The 19,590-nt window shown below is 38.9% G+C and overlaps 1 protein-coding gene across 3 annotated transcripts in view; it reads left to right on the top strand.

Moving 5' to 3' along the window:
* The window catches only part of FOCAD (focadhesin), a 136,366-nt gene that overhangs the window by 28,337 nt on the left and 88,439 nt on the right, over window positions 1-19,590 (top strand). For 2 of the 3 annotated variants that reach the window (XM_030003484.2, XM_041121093.1), the window contains 7 exons: window positions 1,416-1,517; window positions 3,459-3,663; window positions 5,847-6,053; window positions 6,509-6,596; window positions 7,288-7,490; window positions 7,872-7,913; window positions 12,290-12,547. In XM_030003484.2, coding sequence (XP_029859344.1) covers window positions 1,416-1,517; window positions 3,459-3,663; window positions 5,847-6,053; window positions 6,509-6,596; window positions 7,288-7,490; window positions 7,872-7,913; window positions 12,290-12,547 — 1,105 coding nt within the window. The remainder of the gene's footprint in view (window positions 1-1,415; window positions 1,518-3,458; window positions 3,664-5,846; window positions 6,054-6,508; window positions 6,597-7,287; window positions 7,491-7,871; window positions 7,914-12,289; window positions 12,548-19,590) is intronic. The other variant, XM_030003485.2, reaches the window with a different exon arrangement.

Below are 19,590 nucleotides of genomic sequence, written 5' to 3'. Positions count from 1 at the left end.
TCTCTCTTGAGATGTACCACTTCAGTTGGTCGGTCTCAGATCATCTAGTGCTGTATAGGTAAAACTGGTGTGTAGCACAGATTTTTTGGACATGTGAGCAGGAAAGATGGTTAACCAAACTGAAGGTGGTGGTCTGCAGCATCTGCAGTTCCTAGATTTGTGCTGCCCCTCTCTGCGGCTGCCAGCCTTGTGTGGTGTGCGTGCATTTGTTGCCTTTCCATGTATTTATATAGCCCTGCTCTCTCACATGTGTCTAGCAGTTCTGTGGGAATCAGCAAGACTCTTCTCTTCAAACTTTTCTTTCTTGTTATTAGGAAAGTTGTTTCTGCTCTGAGAGCAGGGAAGTATCTGTTTGTCTGCTGTTAAGCTGTTGGTATCCCAGAGAAGAATTGACACTACTCTGCTTGTAGTTGGCTGAAGCAGGAGAGGAAGCTGGGGGAAATAAGGACACTTAGCAGGCAGGTGGGAGTAATGGTGTCAGTCACAGCAAGGACAGTGGGTAAACTCCATAAGCAGGTGATGGTGGTAATGATGAACTTGCCTTCACATCACCAGTTCTTTCCAATTTCCCACCTCTCCAGGAAATTTAATGTTCAGACTCTCATGTTCTGTTTTCCTTTCTTGTGCTAACTTACTCTAGTCAAAAAACTTTGGTTTTGCTTCTGACAGAACAAATTATATACTTCAGGCTCCCCACCTGCCCAGCTTTTCCTCCACCTGCTACTATACAAGGGTAGTCACTGTTTGATGCAAGCGTCGCATCTTCTGGGTGGTGTAGATGGCCTTCAGTCACTGAGTTTGGAGGTTCAGAAGGTGTTGGTGATAGATTCATCTGAGAAGAACAGGTGACTACGAGGCCTCAGTAACCTTTTTAAATGCAACCATTATCAGAGGGCTGGCAGTAGAGTGGAGGTCTCTAGGCTGGTGGTGTGGCCAGTCTTTCTCCTTTCCTCCTTCTTTCACTGTCTAAAAAAAGGAAAAACAAGTAAGTTGGGAGCAGATTTAAAGTAACAAGTGGGATGATGGTCACCTCAGTTGGTCTCAGGTGCTGAAGTGTGACATGTGTTTCAAATTTTTCTGTGGGTATTACTTGGAGCCCACTACTAAAGCTTAGTGCTGCTACCAGTGGCTCAAATCAGGCCACACATTTGAGCAGTGATCCTTAGACATTTAAAAAAAAAAAAAATCAGAGCAAGACTTTTCAAATAGAGATTTTGTTTCAATCTTATTTCCTGAAATTCCTATAAAATGTTCTCCTTTGACAGTGTAGCAGTCTTGGCAAAGCTGGTAAAGGGAGTTGGTAATACAAGGTAGTTAAATTGTCTATTTCTACAGCTGCTTTTAATTTGAAGATAGTTGTTTTGCACGCTCGCTTTCTGCGTTATAGATCCAAGTGTGATTTCTTTGTGTTTCAGGAACGCTCCTCATCCATTAATCAGTGTCCTTGAAAACAGACCTGATTGCTGGCCGGTTCTACTGCAGCAGATAACAGTGTTTTTCCATCAGTGTCCAGAGAGGTAAATGAATTAATAATTAAAAAATAGCACATGTAGGTAACTGAATCATACCAGTGTAACTTTTTTCCTGAAGGCAGCTGCAATGAGCAGTAAGAATTCTGTCTTTTGAAAAAGAGAATTACAAAATTTAATGACACCATTTAAAGGTTAAAAAAAGTATATTAATAAAATACTAGAATAATCCACCAAAAATTGATATTTATCATTTTTTTCTTTACTCTTTCATGTTGATATAATTTTTATGGATGTGAAAAATTGCTGCAAAGTTGATAACACCTTTGGAGGTTTTTTTTTTTTTTTAAATAAGCAATTTTGATTATTTGTTTTGTCATGATTTTGACTGCTTAGTCAAAAAAGATGACTAGTATGCAGGTAAAACTTATTTATACAAAATGGTGGGATGATGAAGGGAAAGCACAGACAATTACATCTCACAGTACAGGATGAAGTCTTTAAAAATGATATGCTGCTTGATTTAAAAAAAAATAGAAAAAAAATCAGTGGCACAGCCTGATAAAATATCTTTAACAATGAACAAATACCCAAGCTACCAAGGATTTCAACATTTCTTCGTGCTTACCTCCAAAGAATTTTTCCAATAAGCCTTCAATGTAAGATACCAAATGCTGTAGCAGCCTTAAAGCCAAATGTTTTCAATGATGCTTTTCAGATAAAAAGTATCTCTTTTTTCCTGTTTTCTGGAAGATTAATAGAAATCCAGCAGAGTAATTGTACAGTGAAACTGATTTCTGTATTCTGTTGCTCTGACTAAAAAGTAAGTTTATTAATCTCTTGAATTTCTCATGGGCCTAGACTACGTGATCAACAGTAAGACTTTCAAGAAAAAGTGTGTTTTGTTCAATTTAAGTGATCAGAGTATTTTTAAAATACTGTTTACAAACTTGTTCTTCCACTTAGCTGCTAAATCTGGGACTCGTGAAGAGTCCTGTCAGATGTCTGAATGATGGAATGAACTGTGGATTTTCTGCTGGTAGCTTGTTTTGAATTAAAACAGGAATTGTTCTTGCTGAAAAGGAAAATCCCCTAAACTTCCGTTGCTGCTTTTTGTGCAAACGTTTCTGTGGAATAAAGTTCTAGACTGAGAATATAGAATCATAGAATCATTTAGGTTGGAAAAGACCCTTAAGAACATTGAGTCCAACCATTAACCTAACACTGCCAAGTCCACCACTAAACCATGTCCCTAAGCACGATGTCAACAAGTGCCACATATGTTGATTTATTGAATACTCTGTAAAGCTCTGCATCAGGGCTGAGTCTTGTTTAAAACTGACTTTTAATTTTGATTCCCTGTATATTTGTTAATGTATTGATCATTAGCTTTATTAGATTGTTTTAATAATGTCAAGAACAGCTGGTATGCCTAACATGGTCAAGCCAAAAGAATTGTTCTGTGATAAATTTTTTACTGGGGAGCCATCTTGGTTAAAGCAGTTCCTGTTTCATGTAATTGCTTAAGACCATTGGGCAAAAACTGGCAAAGAATGGATGGCTCTCTTTCATTGGAAGTAGGTTTTATGTGTTTTAAAAAGATATTTCTGAATAGTCTTGTCCAAATGCTACTTCAGAATGGCCCACTAGTCTCTCATGACATTCAGCAAGGAAAGTCACTTTCCTGAATTGATGAGAAAAAAAAAAAAAGAATAAAATTAAGAGTGTTGTAATCTGCAAGTACATATTGACTAGTATTCACGCTTAAATATTGAGTCTTTTCACAATTCATTGTCTGGTTGCTATATAAGGTCTTATGACAGTACTTTGGGCTAGTAAGTCAAAGTTTTTTTGTGAGATTTAGTAATGCCTTTCATAACACCTTAGTATTAATTGCATCCTGTAAATTATTGCAGGGAATGTCACATTGCTTGGGTTTTCCTTGTTGTTTGTTAAACAGTCTTGGCAAACTTATTTCTTGAACTGCAGGGCACAGAGTTCATGTGTTGGCTTAATGGCTCCATTTCTAAGATACCTGTATTGCGAACCATCTCAGTTACGGGAATATGCTGAACTGCGAATGGGTTTACTTAAGATCTTGCTTCAGCCTCATGGTCCAAAGGACAAAGAAGCACCCTCCGTGCTGGAATGCCAGATTCTTAAACTTCTGTGTGATTTGATTCCACACCTTCAGGTACAGTTGTTGCCTGACACCACCTTTGACAAATAAATGCTATCAAAGCAATGATAGTATTATTATTATCGCCTTTCAAGTGTACAAATAAAGCATTCTCTTCCATTTCCTATAGACCTGATTTGTTGGTAATACAGAAATCTTAACAGACTGGCTCTTTCTGGTAGAAGGTAAAACTTTTTAATTGTTCAAATTTGATACACCTGGTAAGCTGTAAATTGAAATACGTTTACCATAATTATTTGCCACTAGTTGCCTCAGTAAACTTGTAGAGATACCCATGAGAGAGACAGTGTTGTTAAATGGTAAGTTATTTGTCAAAAACATGCTATTTTTAACATGGATAGTATTAAAATGAAACAAACTATATGAGAAGCATGATTTAAGTACTCCTAGATAACCCTTTCATGCGCTTTGTAGCAGAGGGATTAGTGGATCTGAAGACAAAACTTAATTGTTCTGGAATATGCTGAAATTTTTGAATGTATTTTTAACTTGCTAGGAGCTAGAGATTTAATCTTTCTGTCCCTGTTGGTTAGGGGTCTAGGGTGTTGGTTAAGGTTACTAGTTCTGCTTTGCCTCATGCTCTATTGTGACATTGGTTAAGCTTTTTTGTACCTGTGTACATTTTCCTTCCTCTTTAATATTAGAGCAACATCTTCAGTTTCAAATATATTCAGTCAAACATGAGGTGCTATATTATTACTGCCATAGAGAGAGGGTTTGATAATATTGATAATGTAAAGCTAAATAAGCTTGATATGAGGATATTTGGTAGCATTTTCCTCCTGAGGAATTTTACTAGTGAAGTCTACTTTCTACTGGTAGCTGCTTTTCACAATCTTTTGGACGAACAATAGCTTGTATTAGACACATTTGTCTTTGTTCAGGTCTGCTCTTTATGATGACCAGTACATGCTAACTTTTTCTAGTCACGGGGACATTTCTGATTTTGTCTTGATTCTACCTGAACTTCAGTATAACATTGTCCTGAATGTATGACCAAGCTTTTGACTTGGTAACATTTAGCCGTAAAAATGGCACTGAAGAGAGCTTGTAAAATTAGTTATGAACCTTTCTTTCCTCCATGCTTGTTGGCACTTTCTTTTTTTACTAGAAATCTGTTGCATTTTTTTAAACTTGAATGTTTTTGTCTTGCCTGAGGTACTACTTTCACAATGGAAAGGGAAATACTTCCTTCAAGAAGCCTGTTTGGACTGTTCTATAGTCTGTTATTCCTTCTCCATCGTTCTCTGAACCTCAGGTTCTTCTTAGCCTTAAGCTTAGCCTTATTTAATCCTCTGTTGCATTAAGTGCTGAAATGCTTCGTAGTCATTTTGTCTGACAGTATCAGCCAAGCTGTCAAAAGTACACCTTGTCACCTGCAGACTTTTCTGCTGAAAAATTCAGTGGACATGAGGCTTCTGATTAGAGCAGATTATTTATAGAATTAGTTCCAAGGGACTAAAAATAGGGTTGTTATCCTTAATGCTGGCTCCAGAGTCTGGATTGGAACAGCTGAGTTTGTCTGGAACTAGAATTTTCAAGAGCAGAAAAGCTCTCATCTAACATATTAGGATTTTGAGGCAGCCTGCTTCTTGAAACCTCTTTACTTGGCTTCCAAATATGGACATACCTTTTTTAGGGTATTGCACTTCAACTTTTTATTTTTGTGGTAGGTAGATTACATGGTGGTCTTGAAGCAGATAACACCACTGCCTTTCTCTTTTGAGACATATGTTAAAATCTTGGTTACATTACAGAGGAAATATTCTAGAGCAAGATGTTTCCATTACAAGGATATTTACCTGCTATATGAAATCTCCACCCAATTTGTTTTATGTTGCTGAGAGAACACCAAGAGCTGAATTAATTTGCTATTGCTTTTGAGGAAGGAGGGATTTTTCTCGTCAGCTACCGAGAAATCTTTTTATCCTTTCATATGTTTCTAATTTTACTTCAAAACATTAAATAGCAGTTCATCTATTGTTTTTTTCAGGGAAGTTGGGTAAGAGATTCCTGGGTTTAGTTTATAATGTGTTTCTTCAAAGTCGTAGTAACATTTGCAATGAAAGTATTGCGGAGCTAATAGAACTAAACTTGGAATTCTGGATAGATGAGGAAGGGGAACTAAACCTGAATGTGTTTTGGTTTTGTTTTGTTTTTTAACTACCTCTCTACAGCTTAAAGACTTACTGCAAGTTACAGAAGCCTTGTTTTTTCTGCAAGAGCTATTCCTCAGCCTACTGCGCTATCCTGTGTTTTGGAAAGTTCAGTTATCCCAGTTTTGTCTGCAACTGTTATGCTTCTGTGAAGTGTGTTTAAATACAACGGGAGAATGCTCATCTTTGATCTCCTTAATAGAAGACAACTTTGAGCTCTTAAAAGAGGTAAGAGTTCATGGGGAGAAAATAAAATAGTTGTATTAAATTTTAAACAATGTCATGTTTAAGACAGTATTTAGAGACGTTCATACATGGCATTCATCTGCAAGTGACCAGTGTTGTTTCAGAAGCTTCTAATTATTTTTTTCTTGGTTAAAGACCTTCAGAAGGCAAAAACTTAACTGGTTCTGTATATATCAGTTCACCTTTTAGTATGGGAGTTGGTTTAAACTGAGATTAAATGGTTTGAACAAAGTAACAAATTAAAATGTTGTAGTTACTCAGTTAAAATACTATTTTTTACACTACTCATATTCTTCATTGCATGTGCTGTCACTCTGTGTGCACTCACTATGAATCATGAAGAAACTCCTTATGGAGTTTTTGTTGTTGCCCAGTTGTACTGTTTAATGCCCCTGAAAAACAAAGAAGACTTGAACCTCTTTCTTTTTTTCTTGTAGGTGTTTCCAGTGGAACAATGTATAATTGGGCTCGCGCTTCTACTGTTGCAAACACCAGAAAGTCAGCAAAAATCTGTCTTGAGTCTAGGTAAAGCTGTTCTTGTGAAAGAGGAATCCATGCTCTTAAGATTGTGTCTTTGTTTCTTCATGTTTATGAAAATAAGCGCTACATTCCCCTGAAGTTGGATTGGGTGATGAAATGTTTTTTTATAAGCAGAATTTTTCCTGAATTTAAAAGTAACAATTGATCTAATGGCAATAAAGGTAAATTTTCCTGCTACGCTGACTTTTTCCATGGATGTTACTGTATTCTAAGCTCCCTGCTATCTTGGAGGCTCTCTATTTCATTTTTGAGTCAAGAACAGGATATTCTCAGCTGAGTTTCATGCATCCTGAATGGTTTCTTTTGACATCTTAAGGGGGCAGGCCTGACAGTCATGGCAATGTTTGGCTGAGCTTTTGGCTTAGCAGTTTTGATTAGTGGAGTTATTCCAGTAAGAGTGAAGGACAGTGCAATGGTCCACTATTGTATTTCTTGCTACCATCAGGTACTTTACTATAAACAACAGAAACGTATGGGTCTCTGAATAGAATCGGAGTTTTACCAAAAAATCTTTTGCACTTTAACTCTAGTATGCACCACCTGTAATTCTGGGGACTGTTACGTTGCTTGACCAGAGTGTTTCCTAGAAATGCTTGCATCATGCCTAAAAGTATAAATTACGTTAATTCTTTTTTCCCTACGTGATCTTTGTTTTTCCCCACCTTGTCTCAAATAGCCTACAAGCTCCTTTGCTGTTCAGAAACCCAGAATGTCTCAACTACAGCCCTTACTTTGGTGATGCCTGTGCTGCAGATCTTATCTTCTACAGCAGTTGGGGACTGCCTGTCAGATGATGATTCTGGAACGACCAGGCAGCAGCTGGCTGTAAATCTTTTGGGAATATTACAGGAGGAAGTTGTGAAGGATAAAATGGAATTGGTAAAGTTACAAGGTTTTTTCCCTTCTTTTGGGGCAGGTAGGGGATGCATTTAACAATTTTGCTGCATTACACCTAGCTGCTTGGGAAAGACTCTACATGTGTGATCTTCTTTGTGTAATACACTGTATGGAAACAAAAATACGTATAGTCCATAAAACCAGACTACTGGTAAAGTAGAAGTGTGTTTGTATGCTAGATACTGTGTTACTTAGGAGATGGGATTTTTTTACTTTTAGAGACCATATAGATTAAAGAATTCACCTGCATTAATCAAGTAACAGGACTTTGTAGAAAACAAGGTTGTGTATACTTAGTCTCTTTCAGACTTGCTTATTCTACTCATCTATATCCTTTTCCCTACCATTGTATGTGACTGTTAGCTACCATTCTTTCTCCTTTGGCTGAAGAGAGTTACGGAGCACGTAAGTGTCACTTAGCAAATTTGAGCTCATTATCCTGGATCTTTTTATTTGTGCTGTTGGTTTTTTTGGTTTTATTTATTTACTTATGTCACACGTAGCTGCCCTCCAACCATTTGTCTCATCTGTTCTGAGAACAGGTGACAGTATGTCTCTTTGATCAAAATGTGCTTAGCACTGTGGATGCTTAAGCTCCCTTTCTGCTTTACACCGCTGTTACGTGGTGTAGGGAGGGTGGTGATGTGACAAGTTGGAGACAGAAAAAGATGCCAATTCTGAGTTCTGCCATGTCTCCTTGTCTTGGAATCCCTCTCCAACTTCATCTTCCATTTCCATAAATCTGAAAAGGCAAGCCCATTTGTACTCCTAATGAAAGATAAATGTTTTAAAGTTCACTAAAGCCTGCACTCCTTATTCTGCTCTGAAATAATACTCTGTGGGATGGCTTTACATACAGAAGGCTGTTCACTTCCTTTTAATGGGACTTTCTAGGTGGCATCCTGTACAGATGTCATTGGAGGTTTGTTTCAGTGAGAGGTGTTCCAAGTACTTCAGTCCTCTATGCTCTGTGTCACTGGCCCATCTGTTTTTTCTGTGGTGTTGTAGAAGCTAGTTTAATGTCTCACAAGACTAGTGGCTTACTGTGGGACACAGATTACAGTACATGATATAACACTGGCTTTCTGTAACAAAGCTTTGTTGTACTAATTCTGGTATTCTCCTTGCTTCAAAAAGCATATGAAAGCTTTTGTGTTAAGGGCTTAAATAATATGTGATGACTTAACTTTTTCTGTTAGCCATGTTATACTGAAAAGACACTTCTTTTTGGTGGGAATTCTCTAACAGTCTCTTCACTTCTGTCTCACTGATAGACATCCTTGTGGAGTTCATAGCAAGTAGCATGGCAGATATTCGGTTTACATGTTTAGCAATGAGAATAGGGAGATGGACACTCATTTTGCCTCATTATTGTTTGTAAAAAGTATGCCAATAACCTTTGGTTCTCAACTGGAAGACTAAAAAATGTAGACTTTCTGTTTAATGTTCCCATGGGTTCAGTCCATTTGTATGGTAGGATCAGATCATTGTTAAGAGAATACAACCTTTAATGAATTTTCCTTACTTAGACTTTCCTCACAGTGGAAATGGCCAAGAAAAGAGGTAGGAAAAAGGAAGGAAGTGTTATGTCCTCAGTGAGTAAGCTTTGAATAAGAGTATGTAAGAGCAAACGTAATTAAGTTATGGTATATTTTCATAGAACCACAGCACAGCCCAGGTTGAAAGAGACCTTGAAAGATATCTGGTCCAGCCTTTTGTAGAAAAGGGAGCCTAGGTGAGATTATGTAGCACCCTGTCTGATCACATCTTGTAAATCTCCAGTGATGGGAACTCTACCATGTCCCTGTAGAGGTTATTCCAGTGAATGATTGTTTTCACTGTAAAAAATTTCTTTCTTATATCAAGATGAAACCTCTCCCAGTACCACTTGTACCCGTTGCCCCTTGTCCTCTCCATGTGGCTCCTTGTGAAGAGAGAGCTTCTGTTCTCTTAGTAGCTGCCCTTCAGGTACTGGGAAACTGTGGTGATGTCCCCCTTGAGCCTTCTCTTCTCTAGAATGAAAAGCCCTAACTTACAGGACAGGTTGTCCAGCCCTTTGATTATCTTCATGGCTCTCCTTTGGACCCTGTCTGCATCTATTTTTGAATTGTGGGGACCAGAACTGGACCCAGTACTCCAGGTCCAGCCTGACAAGCGCTGAGTGAAGTGGGATGATCACATCTCTGCTAATAATGTGCCTGTGATGCAGCTCAGCGCCCGATTTGCCTTGGTTGCTGCAGTGGCACACTGCTGACTCATGTTCAGCTTGTTGTCCACCAGTACCCCCATGTCCCTTTCAGCAAGGCTGCTCCACAGCCACACAGATCATAGCCTGTTTGGTTATGTTGTCCCAGCTGCAGGACTTTGCACTTGTCTTTGTTGAACTTCATACAGTTCTTGCTAGCCCATTCTTCTAGCCTGCCCAGGTCTCTCTGAAAGATGGCTCTCCGTTCTGACGTGTCCACCTCACCACCCAGTTCAGTGTCATCAGCAAACTTCGTGAGGGTGTTTTCAGTCCCTGGGGCACACCACTTGTGACAGGCTGCCAGCCTGAGTAAAAACCATTGATCACCACCCTCTGAGTGCAGCCTGTGAGACCATTTCCTACCCATTTTGCAGACCACCCATCCAGTCTGTATCTTGGCAGTTTGTCCAGGGAAGGCTGTCAGCCACTTCTGTTAACACCTGGGGTGGATTCCCTCCAGGCCCATTGATTTATCTGTGTTGAGCCCCTGCAGAGGGCCACTACTGGTGGGTTGACACATGTATTGTTGTAGCTGCTTGATCCTGTGAGCTGGTACAGATGGGGGAAATGAGGTATTGAGAACCTCTGCCTTCTCAGCATTATTTGTAACTATTTTCCCTGCCCTGTTTAGTAATGGGCCTAGGTCTTCCCTGTGCTCCTGCTTACTCCTCACATATCTGAAGAACCCTTTCTTCTTGATGTCTCTGGCCAATTTTAGTTCTAGCTGAGCCTTAACTTTCCTGTCTGCACCTCTGCATGCCCTACCAAGGTTCTTGTAGTCCTCAGTGGGCATGTGGCTGCCTTTCCATAGCCCGTATGCTTATTTTTTATTTTTAACCACACCCAAAAGCTGTATTTTCTTCAATGGCTTTTTTCTTGGCAGTGGTGGTAATGGGGAATTGTTCCACTAGTAGTCCCAAGGTTTTGAGAAAGGTTAGGATGTGGCTAACCTGCATTTCTACTTTGCCATTGAGGGATTTTATATCTATCTTTCTGTGATGGCAGACTGAAATTTTCTACCTAACCTGCTTGAATGGGGTGCAGCATTAAAGTAAAAATATGGTGATAGCTTGTTTTCATGCAGCTGAAATAAAAGGAGAAGGGAGTGACTAAAATTGTGTAGCAAAACCTTTGGGGAAGTAACGTGGAATGGGAAATATCAATATAATATTTCAGGCTCTACCAATTTTAGCAGTTTTTCCTGGCATTTAAAAAAACCCAACAAACCAAACCTGTAATACTCTGATCTTGATTTCAAGTCCTACAATCTTGTAGGGGCAGGCAACTAAACAGTACAACTTAGAGATCCTTAAGCTGTTCTTAGCCCACTGTATGTCCCTGGATAAAGTTTAAATACCTGTATCAATAAATGGCAGTTTCAAAACTGTATTCAGAAGAAATTTCTGGCTCCCAGTGATCTTGCCAGCCAGAGAGATGGCATTATAGATTGCTGAATTTTTCTTGTACAGTAATTGTAATACATAAGTAATGGAATAAGCTAATTTTAATATTATTCTTAAAAGGTCTTCTAAAGTACAGGGGCATTCTACCTTTCATTAGCCAAAATACATTTACATTGCATTGAACAATGTGTTTAAAATGAAATTCTGCAGTTCTGTGGAGGACAGCTTCTGCCACTCAAAATCTCTTTTTACCTGTTATTTAAAGGTGAGTAGGCCCTGCCTTGCTGGAGTCTGAATGCCATTTTTAATGTTCATTTGGAGATCTCTTTTCAAATACTTTCTTGACCTGATTTTTATATAAATGTTCTTCATGCAATTATTGCCTGCCAGCTACTGTCTTGATAATGGAAAGACATTTCTGAAAACGTTACATTTTCTAAGGAAACAAAGAATTAGTAGGAAAGAGATGGTTTGTCTTGCATTAAGCTTTTTTGTTTTAATGAAAAACTTTGAACTTCCACATAAATTTGCAGAAGCCTTAAAATTTATATACTTTTACATATATAAAAACCTGAGTTAGGAGGGTTCCTCATTTGTATTTTACTACTTTTCTGCTTCTAAATGTTATCTTTCATGACTGCATCTATAGAACATTTTGTTCTGAGAAGTGAAACAGTTATCGAACTTTACAGTTTTTGTTTAACTTAAACTGTGGTGTTTTATTAAGTACTATCAGAAGTTAAGAGAATTTCCTTAAAATAATGTAGATGATACTTATACATTTGTGATGCATTTGTGATTGTCAGGAATAGAAGTTTTTAATGTACTCCAGTTTTATTGTGTCCATTTTAGTGAGGAATTACCAGCAGGAACAGGAATGATGGATGCCAAATAGAGGGGGAACTCCTGAATAGGGAATTAGCAACCCATTCAAACATCCTTAGTGCAGGAATTAATATGAAGAATTGTAAAGAAATGTATTGCAATTTATTCTTTACATTTGTTGCATTGGGACCCTAAAAAAAAAATGATTTTTTTTTGATGATAGAACTGGATTAGTTATGTTTTTCTTTGTTCTTTCATGGTACCTTATTTGTTTGATTGAGTATTTTGTTTGTTTCACTTGTTCTCAGGTGTCCTTCAAACTCCCTTTCCCTATAACCAGCTCTTACAGCTCGTTGTATACAACCTGGAAGATCATAGAGCTCATGAAAGAGAAGTCTGCGGTTACTAACTGGTTATCTTCAGTGAAATCACTGCTGCCTGTTACAACTCGAGTCCCTGCCCATGTTTTTCTGCTGCTGGCTTACCTACTGATCCAAGAAAATGGAGACATTCTTCGTGATGTACTCCAGGCTACTACGGAAATAGCCAAGGCTGATTGTTCTCAGGTGAAAATTTACTGGTGGTGGATTTTGTTACAGGGATTGGGCTTGATTCTGCAGTGTGAGAGAGGCAAGGCTGCCGCAGCTTCATGACCACAGGTCTGACAAGTGGCAAGACTGTGCCTGTATTCCCAGTACTTACATGCACATGCAGCACACCTATACACCACATACTTGCGCTTATATATATATATATATAAAACGCAGACACACAGAGCACTCACAAGAACACAAAACGACACCAACAGCCCCATTCTGCTCTGCTTTCTAGCTGAGCAGGATGGAGGTCTACTAGTGGGAATATATGTACAGTGTATAGATACGTGTGATATGTACAGTATGGATCCCTCCAGCAACAGTCAGTGTGCACAGTGGGTGGCCCCTGGATCCCAGTCTCACCGGTTGCTGGCATCTGGGCATACAAGCCCATGAGGCCGCAGCTCCACTGCAGTTGCTGGTGCAGACTGCCCCCCATCCTGCAGAGACACACACACACACACACTGTTACACCCCCTGCCCTGCTGTCTGGGATTCGTCTGGCCCCCAAGTAGGCAGCCCCTCTGTGGTCTTGCCCTTAGACACACATATGCATGCACACGCATATGCCCCAAACAGTCTGGAACTCACCTTTTGTGGGTCACTTACAGCAAAACATGTATTTTGTCTCTGTTTTCGAGTATTTTTTAGTTGTTTAGGCTTAGGAAAAAAGACTGGCTTGTTTGCTGGTGTTATCTAAGAAGTATGAAAATACAACATAAGGAAGTTGAAAAGAGGCTACTAAACCATTTCTGACTTTTGGTGACCTCACACATAATTCTCTGTGTTCTTTTTTGGCTACTGGAAGACTGCCAAGTCCCTTGTGATTTCTGTATTTCTGTATTCTTGCTACTTAAAAATATGTGCATGGTCTTTGTCAGCTTCAGTACTGAATTTAAGCCAGAATTATGCAGTATGCTTATACTTATCTACATAACCTGGAAAGATAAATGGGGATATCTAGAAACAGTAATAGGTAATGCAGGAGGCATTATACAGAAACAATCATATCTTATTTGTAAAATAAAAAAAAAATGTAGGGAAGGACGAAGTGTTGCTTCAAATTTCAGATGTGCCATAAAGACAAGCTTTATTTGCTTCAGGTTTTTTTAAATTGCTTTCTGTCCCAAAGGGTTGTCACACTCTGCAGCACAAGAGTTGGAAAAAGATAGAGCTTATGGGATATGTGCTTGGTAACTTACAGTGCTGAGCACTGTAGTTCTGATCCAGGGAAGCAGTCCAGGATGGGCTTGCAGTTGAACACATACTGAAATGCTGTGCTAAACCAGACCTGTTATACAGTGCTTTTGGAGATAAGTGTATTTCTTAAGCCAGAGAAGCTTTTAAACCAGGTGACAGCTTCATCTGTTGCGGGCTGCCTGCTGTTAACCTTTTATGTATCTTAAATCTCTTTCAGGCTGGCCTTTGTTTTGTGGTTTTCTTGTATGGGTGTGTTTCATAATGCACTCAAGTTGATACAGATTTGGGAGCATGTGATTTGTTTAAAATTTTGTTCTCAGTTTGACTGAATTTTTTGGACTTTATCTTTTCTTTATTGTCTTTCTAGCATTGTATTCAGTCATACTTTTGTGTTGTAAGTTTTGTGGGGTTTGGTTATTTTATATTTCTAGGCTTAAATGATGCTTGTTCCAGGTGTTTTGTTTTCTGTCTTTAGACACTTGAAATTTGTAACCTGTTTATTAAAAATAAAGGTTTGGTTTTTGGATGATATGGGGAAAAAGTAATTGTGACTCCTGTTCAGACACACAGCAACATACTGAAAAGTCCAGTTTTCAGCCTGGAGAAAATTGCAGAGTTTTGCTGTAAAATTACTGATCAGGACTGTGAGTGTTATGTGGGTGTGGAAGAACATGTAGAATCTTTTAATTTACGTGAACTGTAAGATCACTGCTCTGAAAAAAGAGCAAAATGTATTATTTCCATCTTAGCAGACCAACTGTCCCTGGGTTTCAAAGTGTGTAACCTCCAAACAGATTTAACTCTTTGCATTTCTCACTATAACTTGAGGAAGTAGACACATACAATACTTTGGAGGGAGGAATAAAAAAGGCAATGTTTCCTTGGTCTTAAAAGGATTTTTCATTGTGGCATCGGTAGCATAGCATTGGGGTTTTTTTAGTTTTGGGTTGGTTTTTTTGTTTGTTTGTTTGGTTGGTTTGGGTTGGGTTTTTTTTGTCTGGAAGAATCATAGAATGGTTTGGGCTGGAAGGGACCTTTAAATGTCATCTAGTCCAACCCCCCCCCGCAATGAGCAGAGACATCTTCAACTAGATAGGTTGCTCAGAGCCCCATCCAACCTGACCGTGAATGTTTCCAGGGATGGGGCATCTACCACCACTCTGGGCAACCTGTGTCAGTGTTTCACCACCCTCATCATGACAAATTTCTTCCTTACATCTAGTCTGAATCTACCCTCTTTTAGTTTAAAACCACTACCGCTTGTCCTATCACTTACAAGCCCTACTAAAAAGTCAATCTCCATCTTTCTTTTAAGCCCCATTTAAGTACTGAAAGGCCGCAAATAAGGTCTCCCCAGAGTCTTCTCTTCTCTAGGCTAAGCAATCCCAACTCTCTCAGCCTTTCTTCATAGGAAAGGTGTTCTGTTCCTCTGATCATTTTTGTGGCCCTCCTCTGGTCCTGCTCTAACAGATCTGTGGCTTTCCTGTGCTGAGGACTCCAGAGCTGGATGAAGTACTCACGTGGGGTGTCACCAGAGCAGAGTAAATACAGGTGCAGCATATTGGGAATAGGTATAGCAGTGAAGAGAAAATTGCAAACTAAACTGAAGGGTGCAGCTGACTTGAGTTGTCTGCAACACATCTGTAGCACACTTCAAACCACAAGTAGCCATCAGTTGAATTGAAAAAAGTTTTTGGGCAGTTTGCTGTTGTAGTAACAGCAATATGTATCTGTAGCATCCATGCCCATATGCGAATTAAATTGGGAAGTGTCATACTCTCCTCATTTTATTGTATTTTGAAGTTCCTGTTTTGTCCTGTGTGTGCTGCTATCATTATGGTAATGTTACTTGGTATGGTATTTCATTTCAGTGAATACACAGGTGGTTTCAGATTCAAGATGGCAGTGTTTATACAAAGCCTGAACTGCAATGTTGATACTTGCTTTAGGAAGAACATGCAAGGCTACACAGCTTATTTGCAGTTCAAAATAAGAACAGGATCTGGTTCCTAGATAGTTCTTTTTGAAGTATTTATTCAGTGTCCTTAGTATACTCCTTGTTGAATTGTATGTAGAACAGCTGCCCTGGGATGTTACAAATCTGATGTCAGTGGAAATACTGAGCTGCCTGAAGTTAGAGCTGACTCCTCAAAGTTAGGCATCTGTTGCAAATGTGCGAAATGAAGTGCTTTTTATTCTTTTCAGGATATCTCTTCCTATTCTTACTTTGTCCATTTAATGGTTCTTATTTTCTTAGAATAGCTGTTACTTTCTTGCACATGGATGAATTCTTTCTCTTAAACTAGATTTAAAATTCTTCCATTCTGTTACAGCTTTGTACCTCTTCTAGAGGACAGTTAAATAACACAAAACAGGGGAGAATTAAAAAGCAAAAAAAAAGCATAACAAAACATGTGAGGAAGTCAGAACCTCGCAGCACTTGGAGCAAAAGATTCTCAGACAGCTGTGACAAGTGGGCACTTGTAGCTCCTTTTGCTGCTTCATGCAATGTTTGGCTTCCTTTTAATTTGTCACCTGCTTCTTGTCACTCTATTTAACTTAAGATACCAATGCTGTGTGTTGTTCAAAACCTTACAGTGAAGAATACTGGATCACAAAGGCTCCGGTGGTCTGTGGCAGAGAGAAAGAAATATGTTGCACTAAGAGTTCCTAGGTTATTTTCCCAGACATGGTAAAACTCCAAACAGCCTATGCTAGGAGAGCCATTTACCAAATGGTGGTGGTATTGCTGCTGATCACCAGGTACAATAGCATGCTTTAGTATTTTTGGAATGAGCATGGTGTAGAGTTCATTCAGTAAATTATTACTTAACTGTTTGAAAGAAGTGGAAGCCTTGACTCTGACAAGTTATTTTAGTTCTGAGTCTGCTTAATGGGTCCACAGAGATTATTACAGTGTGACACAGCACTGCCCTGAAAGATTATCACATTATTTCTCATAGGTGCAATGCTCTCTATGAGGCAGGAAGAATTACCTAGGACTTGTCTGGTCTTTCTCTTGCAGTTAAAGTAGTTAGTGCAGGGGAAGAAAGCATTGAAGCTCATGGACGGGGGAAATAACCAATTAATGATGGGAAAGTTATACTTTGGGAATTGCTTTATTTGTACTGTGTTCTATTCAGTTCCACAGAGGACGGCCACAAAGATGATCAGGGTTCTGGAGCACCTCCCCTACGAGGACAGGCTGAGAGAGTTGGGGTTGTTCAGCCTGGAGAAGAGAAGGCTCGAGGGAGACCTTACAGCAGCTTTCCAGTACCTAAAGGGGGCCTACAGGAAATCTGGAGAGGGACTTTTTACAAGGGCATGTAGTGATAGGACAAGGGGTAATGGCTTTAAACTGAAAGAGGGTAGATTTAGATTAGATGTAAGGAAGAAATTCTTTACTGTGAGGGTGGTGAGGCACTGGAACAGGTTGCCCAGAGAAGTTGTGGATGCCCCATCCCTGGAAGTGTTCAAGGCCACGTTGGATGGGGCTTTGAGCAACCTGGTCTAGTGGAAGGTGTCCCTGCCTTCTAGTCAGAACTAGATGATCTTTGAAGTCCCTTCCAACCCAAACCATTCTATGATTCTGTGAAATAAATGGTGCTTTATAACAGATGGGGAAAGTAAGTGGTAAAACAGTGATCAGAATGTCCTTTAAGTTGAGAAGGTGGAAGGCTCGTCACAACAAACTTGTTAAACATTTTGAATCTTCAGCTCCATAGTGCACTTTCTGAATGATGCAGTGGAAGGTGGTTTGCAGCGTAGTAATTAGAAGGCTGTTCTAAAGAAGAGAGTAAGAAAATCAGACGTTGGTTGTGGAAAGAAGAGAATAAAAAATGGCTGTTAATCCCAAGCTTATTTTTAAACAGTCACCTACATTAACTTGAATCTGTTCCTTTGGTGTTAGCAGCACTTGAACACTCAGTTTAAAACCAGTTGTTTGTAATGGAAAGAAGGTCTAAACAAGTAAATACAGGTACATTCCGAGTTCCATGTCTTTGATTCGTGTTCAAATTAAAGCAAGCTTGTGCTACCAGACCTCAGCACTTAGCCTTGCAAAAGGTTAGTAAAATGTCCACAGGGCAAAATGAAAAAGTATCGGCTTTGCAGCCAAACTGGGGACTACCTTTACTACAGCAGAATATATGGAAGTGCTGAGATGTCATGGTGAGGGTCATAGCATAAAAAGAATTGTGTGGTGCTTTTTTTTTTCTTTCTTTCTTTTTTTTTTTTTTTTTTTTTTTTTTCAGGGATCAAGATAATAAGTAATTGTGCTGCTAGTGATATTCTGTTTACTTTGTGGTTCAGATAGTTAGTGGTTGTAGCTGTGGATATTGAATTGAAAAGCAAAATCTGAGTGGAAGAATTGTGTTTCAAAACAAAACAGGGTCAGAAAGAGAGAATGTGCATCCTCATTGCTTTCATGTTTATTACAACATCATAAGGGGGTGTTCACAAACAGCATCTCCCATTTCCAAACTGAATATTGTTTTTGTAAGGAGTCTATTGTCTCTGCAGTAAATTAATGGAGCATTGAAAAACCTTGCTAGGTTTAAAAATAATTACCAGAACTGATTTTAAAGACATTGTTGTCGTTATACTTTATTTTTGTTTTTTCTTGCCCTTTTCATGAAGATAGCTCACAGAGGACTTCTGTGTATGTACCTTCTCCTTCCCCACTGAGTGAAAGCCTTTTTATGGTGCAAGATTGGTGATTATATTAGATGTGGTTTTTAGCTGAGGCATTTTGGAGTAATGGTCTGAAACACTATGGAAGAAAATCCAGACATCTTTTTAAAAGGCTGAGGAATGAAGAGTAGTACATGGGCTTTTAGGCTGTCTTAAATCAAATCACTACAGAGGCTGCACTGACACATGCTGTTCGTGAAAGGCTTAACACAGTCCTTCTAATCAGATGAATTTTTTTGTTGTGCAAAAACTGTTATTACACTGTGTGAAACCAGCTGTGCTGCAAGGGAAAGAAATTAAATCATCTGACTGAGAGGTCACTGGTGAATAGTAGCACAAGATCTATTACCATTATTAGAGGATTATGAGGCTCTAGAGGACGTCCATTCTTTTATGGTCTTTCAACTGCTGGAATGAAATATTTTAGTGGTAGATGACACCCTTCTGGGAAATCCATCTGAAGATGCATTATTTTGCATTCTTTGGGGGCTGGGAGTGCATTTAAAAAAAAAAGTAAAATACATTTTTATATAGGTAGAGAACATGTTTAAGGATATGTTGAACTAGATTTGGCTTGCTTAGGTGGTACCTGATGGTATTGTTCTATGTCCGATTATGTGAACTTTGGAGAGTAGCTGCAGGGAAACAATCATATTATAGTAAGATCTTGTGGACAGGTTCTTCATGGTTGAAGAATCTAACCTATTGGTTAGGATCCTGCTGGAATACATGAAACTTTGAAAACCTGGCTTATGTTCTTTAAAAAGTGCTTCTGATTTTTGAGAGCAGTTTATTTTATAGCTTTTATAAGCAGAAACTTATCTTCATTTGTGCACTTACCTGGAAAACTGGTTCTTTCATTTGTGTGAATTTTTCAGTACTTTTGTCTTGCTCACTGGAACAAGAAATGCCAGAATACTGAACACTTTCAAAAACCTGCTCATTTCACTGCGTTGCCTACTGGAGAACTAGACTGATGCTACCTCTCTTCCAAAGTTCAGCCTGACATTTCCCAGAAGTAAAAACCTGTAACTTTGCAGTGACATATATTTCCTGCCTTTTGGTTGGCTTTTGGGGGGGGCCTGGAGTGATCTCTTAGTGTTAAAATTGACTCAGAAGAA

This window comes from Aquila chrysaetos, chromosome Z (assembly GCF_900496995.4).
Source record: "Aquila chrysaetos chrysaetos chromosome Z, bAquChr1.4, whole genome shotgun sequence".
NCBI classification, from domain to species: Eukaryota; Metazoa; Chordata; class Aves; order Accipitriformes; family Accipitridae; genus Aquila; species Aquila chrysaetos.
Note: the sequence above shows the minus strand (reverse complement) of the source record. Positions and strands in the feature narration are given on the sequence as shown.